Consider the following 12,433-nt stretch of genomic DNA (forward strand, 5'->3'; position numbering starts at 1 on the left):
ATTAAAGTATTTATGAGAAATTTCATCTGGGATCTGTGAAAGAAACATTAAGACATCCTCCCTCTCTCTTTCCCATAAATATGTATTACGTATCCTTGTTTCATGACAGGTTCTACACTGTTGAGGAGCTATGAATCTATGAAATGAAAAGTATATTTATATTTCAACTGCTCTTTTGACTATTGGAAAAGAGAGGCAATAGGCCAAATGATCTTATTCTTGTTGATGTAATGGGCCACAATTTTGCCTTAACAGGCAATTACAACCTTGTGGCAAATACTTTTTTTCAATTAAGAAAAACTGACTTCATCTGTTATTAGCACATTTAACAAACCAACTGATGTTTTACTAGACTATCACAACTAGGAACAGTGTATTTCCTTTAATACCATAGAGCAAATTATGAAATTTCATTTTCAGTTTAGCCACTCATGCTGTAGGTCTCAATGAGAGATGTTCGACTTTTCACCTGTTGAAGTTAAGTATTCACAAACGTCACATTCAGAATAGAAAGATACAACTGATGATTAAGCAGTACAAGACTTCCCATCAAGGAGAAGCGCACTGCCTATTTCATCGGTGAACAAAAGACTGTATAAAATAATTTTGGTTTATTTGTGATAGAGCAAATTCAAAAACTTCTAACTGGTCCTAATAACAGTTGCAGTAAAGCCTTTTGGAATGCAAAAATACTGATGTTGGATATGGAGGTAGATGAAGGGTACTGGAAATGGAGTATGTCAGCAAGGAAGACATAAGAATGAAGAAAGAAAGTAACAGAGCTTGTTATTACTTCAAGAACAAAATAAATGCATAGAAAAGAACCAGAATCCATATTTCTTTTTCTTGTTGTGTGTATTTTGATTTTTTAATCTGTACTAATAAAAACTACTGCAGATCACTGTAATGCATGTAATCAGCCACAGTGGACAGTTTTCCAAAGTTTTTGTATTTCTTCAACTGATACATAAAGCAAGAAGTTACAATGAACATTTTTATGACTGGTGCAAAATATAGTTATTTGTCTGTTCAGGAAATTTAAATAGGAATAACCCATATTTTTAAACAAAAAAACTATGTTTCACAATGATCCACTCTATAGTTTTTACAGATCTGTGTTCAGTATTTACTATACAAAACCAACTTGAGTCTTTGTTGCAACTGCCATTACACTGACTCTACTTAAAAAACAAAGTTTCATGCTATTAAAGTAGACTGTGGCAATAAGAGTAAAAATAACAAATTTAGTGAAAATACTTGAGATATATCTTTACTTAGTGTCAAATGCTCTTCTTGTCTCTACAGAAAATACACACACACACACACACACACACACACACACACACACACTGACAACACAATTTAACAAACATTCAATTATTCAAATTTATTTGTTTAGCCTTGAGAGGGTGACATACACAATTTGCAACAAAATTCCATGTTTCAGTAGCTGTCAAAATATCCCTTGCCGCACTCCACCACCTTTATTACTGGGTCAGTTAAAAAACTTTCATGTAGAAAACAGTTTTCACACACACACACACACACACACACACACACACACACACACACACACACACACACACACACACACACACACACAGAGCTCAAGTCCAACAATGCCTTTAAGGATCACTGTAATATTTCCTTTTAGGATTCTAGAAGTTCCTCTTATTCATAAGATCACAGAACTGCACTGTCATCTTCGGTTGCTTGCCTGTTCTTTCACAGCAACATAATTACAAATAAAATGGGCAGGAACATTCAATATATAACTTGCGTCACTGAGGCACTCTTTGACGATGAGATAGCTTCTTCCAAGTTGCTGTCCAGTTTTCGATATCCTGACGTATTAGGTCGTCTCCTGCCACGCCTGGAACGTCCTTCCAGTGCAAGAGCCAATATCTGCAACAATTCGCACATTGCACACAGCCTTCCTTTGTACCATTATATAACATATACAAATATCTACCTTTTAAAATACTGTTTACCATACTGTGTGAAAGTGCTTCAGAAAAAGTGGTAGCACTCATTTTAGGGCACTGACAGAGTTTTACTATGGCACTAAGCTACTTGCTTGATGGAGCCCATTTATGAAAGATAAAGACACTGTAGAGACAGTTCTGGCGTTACACTTGATAGTGGAAGGCAAGGCTTAGGCCAAATGAAGACATAACCACATTATCTGTCGACCTAGAAAAAGGATTTGACAGTGTAAAATGGTGCAGGATGTTCAAAATTACAATGAAATATGTATAAATTATGTGGAATGACAAGATGTACAAGCGCCAAGAGGGAACAATAAAAATGGAAGACAAAGGATAAAGTACTTGGATTAAAAATGGTAAAAGGAAGGGGTTTAATCTTCCACCTTACGTTCTATCTATACGCTGAAAAAGTAATGACAGAAATAAATGAGAGGTTCAGGAGTGGGATTACAATTCAAGGTGAAAGACTACCAATGATAAGATTTGCTGATGACATTGGTATCCTCAGTGAAAGTGAAGAAGAATCACACGATCTACTGAATTGAATGAACAGTCTTTGAGTACAGAATATGGGTTGAGATTAAACTGGAAAAGGATGAAAGTAAAGAGAAGCAGCAGAAATGAGATTAGGGGTTGCTCTAACATCAATCTAATCACAAAATAGAAGAAGTTGAGATATTCTGGACCTTTGGAATCAAAATAACAAACAATCAAGAAAGAAAAGCCAACTAGTACAGGTAAAGAGGGCATCCCTTGCCAAAAGAAGTTTACTAGTGTTGAACACTGGTCTCAACATGAGAACAGAAAAACTGGAACAGAAAGGAAACAAAGCACTTGAGATGTTGAAAATGGGTGTACTGAAAAGTAGGCATTCCAGGTTAAAGTGAACCTAATGTGTGATTTTTGAAAACTGACTTTCGTAATAACAAATGCTACTTATAAATAACTTAAATACTGAAAACAATCAATTTTTGAAAAAATAATTTAACTGGATAGATAAAAAAATCTACTCACCAAGCGGCAGCAGAGCACACACATAAAAGACAGTTGTAATTAGGCAAGCTTTCGGGGTTCCTTCTTCAGGCAGAAGGGTTGAAGGGGAAGGAAGAAGGGTGAAGGAAAAGGACTGGAGAGGTCAAGGAAAAGGGGTAGAATTTGGAAGAGTCGCCCAGAACTGCAGCTCACGGGAGGCTTACTGGATTGGATGAGAAGGACAGACTTATTATTTGGGATTGCATTGGATGAGATTTGAAAACCTGAGAGTTTAAAGGTGGAAGACAGGGTAACATGCACGGCAGAGATTGCTGCTTTAACAACATGCAGGAGTTAATCAGAGTTGTCTTCCCTGTCTATTCTCCACCGACCTGCTCCCACTTCTGTTACATACAATTAGCTTTACACTCTTATTAACTCATACTTGATGTTTAAGCAGTAATCTCTGCCTTGCATATTACCCTGACTTCCACTCTTAAGCTCTCAGGTTTTCAAATCTCATCCAATGTAGTCCATAACAATCAATCTTTTCTTCTCATTACGTGTGATAAGTCTCCCCTGACCAGCAGTTTTGGCCAACTTTCTCAAAATCTAGCCCTTTTCCTACACCTCTCCAGTCTTTTCCCTTCACCACTCTTCCTTCCCCTTCAACCCTTCTACCTGAAGAAGGAGCCACTGGCTCCGAAAGCTTCCCTAATTACACCCATCTTTTACGTATGTGCTCTACTGCCTTTTGGTGAATAGATGTTTTTATCTATCCAATTAAATTATAGCTTAAACACTGGATTTCTTCCAAATAAGATTTGTTTTTCAAAATATGTAGTATTTTTATTTCTAGAAAATTTCTTTTTGGTCAGGCTACAACAAAATACACACACATTTTAAAATGTGAAGAAGCCAAAGCTGCATATTTTGAGAGACAGAGGGAAGACTTACTTGAAAAAAGAGCAGTATTTCAGGTTGACTTTCCAGAAAATTATTCAATGATATCAAAACACAAAATTTGGTCTGCTCATTGGAGTCATAATCAAATTTCCATTTTCACTCCAGTGGAATATTTCTAGCTTACATTTAAGAAGCATGTGAAGGATATTAAAAGTTTACATAATGACAAAGAGAAAGCTCTTCAAAGAGAGTTGGCATTTACGGACAGATGGTATCATGTGTGCTCCATACCACAAATACAGGGGTAACATGACTTCAGGCTGTATAACCAGAATCATTGTTGATATCTAAAGCATTTCAGTCAGAAGTAAAGACAGTTGGTATTTGTTCTGTAAAGACAGTGGGTATTTGTTCTCTGGAAGTTGAGCGACGAAGTGCTACTACAAGGCTTTACTACAAGCAGGTCTACTAGATTGTGAAGAAGAGTTAGGCAAAGTATAGGAGGAGGATGTGAATGCCGGACTGATTTAGTTCAAGTTGCTGCTGAAAGTAGCAAACAGAAAATATTTACAGAATCTAAAACAATTTGTTGGTGTATGCCAAAGCGCTGTGGATAAAGAAAGTGATGCGAAAAAATGTTTGTGCAGTCTTGTGAAAGTAGTAAAATTATTTAAATGAAAAGAAAGTGATGTTTCTCATGTAAAATTAACAAATATAATGGCTAAATTACTTATGACAAATATTACAATGGAAGGAGGGAGAGTTTTTATGAAGTTGGCAAAAATATTGATGTTACAGAAAAATATGTTTAATACAAATGTGTTGCACTCAGACCCTTAAAAAAGGTAACTTTGATTCTTCTAGACCACTGAATTAATAATGTTAATATTAAAAAATTGACAGAGTTTAGAATGTAAACAAGTCTACAATTCATAAGAATGATGTCATATGTTATACTCATTATAACCTGCGTAACACCTGATACATCATATTTATTTTTTAAATATTTTGGTGATTATTAAGGTACTTACTCTGCAATAGTGGGAAAAAATCTTTTTGTTCTTTACTTGTGCCTCAGAATTTTATCAAGATTGAAGTTCAAATCTCTCAGAATTTTTAGTCATTACCCGGTTTTAGAAATTCATTTGAAGTAACACCCGTTACACTACTCTCTCACAGAAATCCTAAACTTATGCACTTTCCTCAACAAAAATCAGTCTACTTGCTCATGCAATTCCTATCAAGCATCTTATTTTAAATGTGAAAATTTTCAACTTTTATTGCTTGCAAATGTAACACCTATTACAATGGAATGCCTGTAAAATAAGAAATGTCAAGGTTCTTTACAGAAATACTGAGTGGAGGAACCTATGGAGAACACTGCCAATAAGATGGAGCATGAGGATAGGGTATATGTGAAGATATCAGAGAACAACTTCCACAATACTAAGGCGAGCTGTAGAGTGGAAAAATTGTAGTGGAAGACCAGATTTGAATGATTTGAATATATCCAATGAATAATTGAGGACACAATGTGCAGGTACAACTCTTGAGATGGAGAATTTGATACAGGAGAAGAATTAGTAGCGGACTGCATCCATCCAGTCAGAATACTGAGTTTTATATGTATGAAAAATGTGTTTCAAATATATATAGTTGGTTCATATAGCCAGTACACTGAAACAGATAAGCTACTACACACTGGCTCACCCATATTGCATCTGCATTTAATCCCGCACATAACAGTTTTCACTTAAAACCAAGCATTGGTCTGCAGAGAACACTTCACGAATGTGGAGACAATTTATATACTAATGTTACTGTATTGCCTCTGTAGTCATTTTGGGCATCAGTGAATTATCTTATCACATCCTTTAGAGGTTGCATAGCCTTTATGTATCAAGGCAATAAGATCTAGCTTGTGACACTTTAAAAACCACAGGTTATGTGGAACACAGGCCTTTACCTTATGTAAACATAAGGCTACATTACAGTACTTTGGAAACAATGCCTATCTGAAGTTAACTTAACAATGGAAGTGTTCTTCACATATCATCCAGCCACACTGTACATGTACTACTTCTGTTCCATTAATTCTACAGACATACTGCTCCTATAACCACTACACACTGTACCCAGCTTCTAATACTACACAACCATTCATCACATTCTAGACTGAAAATTAATAAAAATAGTAGGAAAAACTCTCCGCAGTATAACTTTTGTATGTTATTTTGTTTTAGGGGTCTTCTCAAATGGATGAGTCAGGGCATGTAAGATACAAGATGGTACCCACTGAGGAGAAAGTGTGATATTTTAACTTTTTGTACATCTTTACTCGAAAATTAAGACGGCATGGATATCACAAACCAACACCAGTCGCTAAGATAAAAAAATGATATGGTCACTTTCTGGACAACAGACTGTTTATAAATGCATGAAGGAGGGCAGTGTATTTACAATGAACATGTAGCTGACGACTGTAAAAAATTCTGAATCCACATTCTATCTGCAAGCCCTACAGGAAATTCCACTGCCTACAACTACCACATGTGCTCATCTCAAAGACCTGTCAGAGATGTATGCACGCAAAGTCCAAATCCTCCAGAAACTGCTGCCAATAGATCAGTCACTGCTCCTTTCTTCCTGCCAAGAAAAATTTACCCATTCTGCATCATATCTACTTGTGTTTGAAAGACAAGCAACTCAATTGCAATACATGTGAGTTCCACACTATTGAGAGTCAATATGTTTGGTATGAAGGCAGGTTTCTAACTGCGCACTTTCTCGACATAAACATTAGACAATGTTATTGTCAATTTTTTTGCCTCACACTTCCCTGCAATATACTGACACTTTTTTTTTATGCCAGAGAGATGGATTCCATAAGGGAGCCTCTTCACCAGTAGATGCTGAAGGAGAATTCTTCTCTGGCCAAGTGCAGAAAGTGGTTCCCAAAAAGGTACTATGAAAACCACGGGAAAGGAGGATGGTGGGAGATCCGATTTGGAGAAGGTTTATGAGTGTGTGTGTGTGTGGGGGGGGGGGGGGGGGAGGAGGCAACAATGGTCATGATGTTAACATAGAAATAAAATTATGCCCATCAGACTAAAGTACAGACCAGGTACTGGGTGAAGTATTTTGCTCCCAGATGTCTGGTTTGACCCTCTTCCCACTGCATAACCAGGGAAGGAAATGCTCTAGGCCGTGATGCCACTGCAAAATGGCTTGATAGTAAGCGACTGCCTTTGACAGTGTATCAAAAAACAGTTTTGCTGCACTTCAGCAATGGTGCTTGTTTACTTTTAGCCGACAGTGAAGATGAACTTGCTGAGGACATTAGTCTAGCATATGGATTACACATCAAATTCGAGAAGACCAGATCCAGCTCACAGGTCGATTAAATGAACTGGAAGTCGTGCATTCCTTCTTCTACCGTGGGTCAACCATCTGCAACACGGGAAGTTGTGAAGATAAGATAAGAAGACTGACCACACTAGGGCAAGTGGCTATGAAGCAGCTCACCAAGATCTGGCAGAGCAGAGCAATAACAAATAGCACAAAGATCTGGCTAGTTGAAACACTCGTGTTTTCTGTCTTCTTTTGTGGTTGCAACACATGAACACTCAAGGCTAGAGACAAACAACACATTGATGCATTTGAGCTTTGGTGCTGGCGTAGGATGCTACGCATGAAATGGACTGAAAGAAGAACAAATGTGTCCATTATTGAACTCCTCTATAGCTCCAGACACATTTCTTTTCAAGCCACTGAAAAAATTCTCCAGTTCTTTGGCCATATTATGAGAAGAGATGGAGCAAATCTAGAGAAAATAATCTTGGAAGGAAAGATTGAGGGCATGAGACCAAGAGGAAGAGGAGTGAGCAGATGGATGGATCAAATCAAGAAGATCTCCTGTCTACCTCTTCAGCAGGCACTAAGAGAAGCCGGCAAGCGTCTGGGATGGAGACGCTTGGTTCATGGGGTCATGACACTCAACAATGAGCACAACAACTTATTATTATTATTTATCTTCTTTCCTTTCTCAGACCTTAGGTCTGGTTAAAAATGGAAAGTGACACAGACCTTGGTCAAGCGTAACTTCCTTTTAACTGTACAGTATATGTTACATTGCATTTAGGAACTTTCGGGTAATTGAACATGTATCAATAATTACAGATATCTGTAGTTGTATATACAAGTTTGGATGTAGCTGTATTGCGTTGATGTACTGGTGGATATTGTGTGGTATGACTCCTGTAGTTCATAGTATAATTGGTATATGTCAGCTTCATCCTGATGCCATGTCCTTGACTTCCTCAGCCAGTTGGATGTATTTTTCAATTTTTTTCTCCTGTTTTCTTCTGTATATTTGTTGTATTGGGTATGGATATTTCGATTAGTTGTGTTGATTTCTTCTTTTTATTGGTGAGTATGATGTCAGGTTTGTTATGTAGTGTTGTTTTATCTGTTAATGGTTCTGTTCCAGTATAATTTGTATTCATCATTCTCCAGTACATTTTGTGGTGCATACTTGTATGTGGGAACATGTTGTTTTATTAGTTTATGTTGTAAGGCAAGTTGATGATGTATTATTTTTGCTACACTGTCATGTCTTCTGGGGTATTCTGTATTTGCTAGTATTGTACATCCGCTTGTTATGTGATCTACTGTTTCCATTTGTTGTTTGCAACATCTGCATTTATCTGTTATGGTATTGGGGTCTTTAATAATATGCTTGCTGTAATATCTGGTGTTTATTGTTTGATCCTGTATTGCAATCATGAATCCTTCCGTCTCACTGTATATATTGCCTTTAGTTAGCCATGTGTTGGATGTTACTTTCTTCATATCTGTTGATGTTAAGTGATCTAAAGGATTGTAGAAGTGGTTCTTAAATTGCAGAGGTATAGCCGATGTATTTATATGAGTGATTGCTTTGTGTATTTTGCTAGTTTCTGCTCGTTCTAGAAAGAATTTTCTTAAATTGTCTGCCTGTCCATAATGTAGGTTTTTTTTTTGTCGATAAATACCCTTCCTCCTCCTTTTCTGCTTAATGTGAATCTTGCTTTTGCTGAATGTATGTGATGTATTCTATATTTGTGGCATTGTGACTGTGTAAGTGTATTGAGTGCTTCTAGGTCTGTGTTACTCCATTTCACTATTCCAAATGAGTAGGTCAATATTGGTATAGCATAAGTATTTATAGCTTTTGTCTTGTTTCTTCCTGTCAATTCTGTTTTCAGTATTTTTGTTAGTCTTTGTCTATATTTTTCTTTTAATTCTTCTTTAATATCTATATTATCTATTCCTATTTTTGGTCTGTATCCTAGATATTTATAGGAATCTGCCACTTCCATCGCTTCAATGCAGTCGCTGTGGTTATCCAATATGTAATCTTCCTGTTTAGTGTGTTTTCCCTTGACTATGCTATTTTTCTTACATTTGTCTGTTCCAAAAGCCATATTTATATCTTTGCTGAATACTTCTGTTATCTTTAGTAATTGGTTAAGTTGTTGATTTGTTGCTGCCAGTAGTTTTAGATCATCCATGTATAGCAAATGTGTGATTTTGTGTTGGGATATTCCAGTAATATTGCATCCATAATTTGTATTGTTTAGCATGTTGGATAGTGGGTTCAGAGCAAGGCAGAACCAGAAAGGACTTAATGAGTCTCCTTGGTATATTCCACACTTAATCTGTATTGGCTGTGATGTGATATTATTTGAATTTGTCTGGATATTAAGAGTGGTTTTCCAATTTTTCATTACTATGTTTAGGAACTGTATCAATTTAGGATCTACTTTGAATATTTCGAATATTTGTAGTAACCATGAATGGGGTACACTATCAAAAGCTTTTTGGTAATCAATGTATGCGTAGTGTAGCGACCTTTGTTTAGTTTTAGCTTGATATGTCACTTCTGCATCTATTATCAGTTGCTCTTTACGTCCTCGTGCTCCTTTGCGACAGCCTTTTCGTTCTTCATTTATAATTTTGTTCTGTGTTGTATGTGTCATTAATTTCTGTGTAATGACTGAAGTTAATATTTTGTATATTGTTGGTAGGCATGTTATGGGGCGATATTTTGCTGGGTTTGCTGTGTCTGCTTGATCTTTAGGTTTCAGATAAGTTATTCCATGTGTAAGTGTATCAGGGAATGTGTATGGGCCTGCAATGTAACTGTTAAATAATTTAGTTAGATGTGAATGTGTTGAGGTGAACTACTTTAGCCAGAAATTTGCTATTTTATCTTTTCCACGGGATTTCCAATTGTGCGTAGAATTAATTGCTCGGGTGACTTCATGCTGCAAAATTACCACTTCAGGCATTTGTGTGTGTGTGTGTGTGTGTGTGTGTGTGTGTGTGTGTGTGTGTGTGTGTGTGTGTGTGTGCTTGTATCCACCGTGCATGTCTGTTATGTTATACCGGGTTTGACCATATGTTGCTCCAGAAGTGTTCCATGTCTGTTATGTTTGGTGGATTGTCTATTTTAATGTGTGTGTTATCTATTGTCAGGTAAAATCTCTTTTGTTTTGTGTTGAATGTTTGGTTTTGTTTTCTCCTATTTTCACTTTTTTTTTGTATCTTCTAAGTCGTTTGGCAAATGCTTGTAATTTTTGCTTATTTACATCGAATTGCTCTATCGCTTCTTGTTGTGAAATTTTACCTACCCTTTTTCGTTTTTTGTCTGATATTTCATTTCTTATAAATTGTGTTAGCTGTCTGATGTCTTTTCTAAGTTTTTCTATTCTGATCTGTAGCCTGTGTTGCCATGCTGGTTTTGTGTTTTTTTTTTCTGCGTGTTGGTTGGTTCTGATCTCTGCCTAGTGTGTATATTTAGTGTAGTGAGTGCTCCTATATAAACCAGTAGTTGTAACTCTTCCATAGTTTTATTTTCATATATTTTGTTGTGTATGATTGTGTTGATTGTTGTTGTTGTTGTTGTTTCAGCTTGTGGGTTATTTGGTGGTCTATGCAAGAATGGTCTAATGTCTGTATTTGTGTCTTTGTATTCTATATGTCAGCTGAAATTTTTCTTCTATATCTAACATGTGTGTCACTTCGTGTTCTAGTTGTGCTTGTTCTGGTGGCTGTCTTAAGATTTCGTTTTCCTCTGATTGTTTAATTGATGCGTGTTGTTCTTTGTTTGTTTGCTCTGGGATGTTTGAGTCAATTAATGTATTTTCTTCTTCTTCTGACTGTACATTATTTTGTTCCAGTATTTGTTGTACTTGTTGTTTGATGTTTTCTAATTCTGACTGGGGTATCCTGTTATTTTTGATTATTACACAGATCTGATCAGCTAGTCGTCGTCCTGTTAAAAATTTTAATTCTGAGTATCTGGTAATAAATGTTGTGTGTACTTGTGATCTGTATCCAGTTGTGTTGCTTCCTAAGTTTGTTGCATGGTATAACAGACCTTGAGGTGTCAGTTAACTTCATCAGACCATCTCATCCTCTGTCTTTGTTTTCCTTCTAGGGTGGTTGCAGGAAGCTTGTCCTGCAAAACACCTCTATTTGGACTTAAATCATTTTCCGTGTGGCTAGCAGTGACGTTACCATTGTGGATGGGCATAGGGTTCAAGCGTCGTCCCCGACCATGACAGCGCTTGTCCGAGGCTTCATTAGTTCTGTCCTGAACCAACTAATCACACTAAAAGGGGGGTTAGCCCTATTAGTGGTTTGTTCTTTTCATCGCCTTTTACAACTGACAGAACATACCGGAGGCCTATTCTTTTCCCGGGCCTTATTATTATTATTATTATTATTATTATTATTATGAGCAATGGTATATCCTACTTCATTGTTTTTTCTTGATTTTTGTGTATTTTTGTCTTTTTTACAGGTTAGCACAGAATTTAGTCTACTGGTAACATTCTGATGTATATATTTAGCACCTCCTATGCATGAGCTCAAGCTACTTAACAAATTAATGGAGGGGAAAAATCAAACAGTTGGATAAATATACTATGAACATTAAAAATATGATATTTTGCTCTCCAAAAACACCATTAATAATTCTTAAAAAACTGAAGCTTTTTGCTGAAGATATTGTTGGAGAGCACCAGGCAGCTTTACAACCTGGAGAACAACTGTGGATCAAACTCTCACCACAAGACAAACCTGGGAGAAGTGCTGGGAATTCATCCATCAGTTACAGGTGAGATTTGTAGAGTTTTCAAAGGCTTACGATTGGGTACACAGATTGAGTATGGACATCATCTTGAGGGAGTTTAGCAACCCAAGGAAGTTTATTAATATGGTGAAGGTGTGAAGACAAAAACCTAAGTGAGATACAGGGTGGATCTATTGAAGGAATCCATCATCAAAACAGGTGTGGGACAAAGTGGTGCCATTTTATGGTTGCTTCTTAATTTGATTGTGCAGAACGTAATTTGAGAAATGGAAAGTGAAAGCAAAGGGGTGAAGTTAAATGAAGGAACGCAGTTACTGAAATACACAGATGACTTTGCAGCCACGGAAGAGTCAGAAAAAGAAATGGTAGAAACTATAGGATAATCAGTAACAAATGCCAGTAACACTGTCCTGAGGATTAACTTGGA

The 12,433-nt window shown here is 36.6% G+C and overlaps 1 protein-coding gene across 2 annotated transcripts in view; it reads right to left on the minus strand.

Annotated features, from left to right (window-relative positions):
• Nucleotides 1–761: 761 nt before the first annotated feature.
• LOC126365990 (trans-Golgi network integral membrane protein TGN38-like) overlaps nucleotides 762–12,433 on the minus strand; it is a 64,007-nt gene continuing 52,335 nt past the window's right edge. For both annotated transcript variants that reach the window (XM_050008806.1, XM_050008805.1), the window contains exon 4: nucleotides 762–1,905. In XM_050008806.1, coding sequence (XP_049864763.1) covers nucleotides 1,765–1,905 — 141 coding nt within the window. In that variant the 3' untranslated portion in view covers nucleotides 762–1,764. The remainder of the gene's footprint in view (nucleotides 1,906–12,433) is intronic.

Source organism: Schistocerca gregaria, chromosome 4 (genome assembly GCF_023897955.1).
Source record: "Schistocerca gregaria isolate iqSchGreg1 chromosome 4, iqSchGreg1.2, whole genome shotgun sequence".
Classification (NCBI taxonomy): Eukaryota; Metazoa; Arthropoda; class Insecta; order Orthoptera; family Acrididae; genus Schistocerca; species Schistocerca gregaria.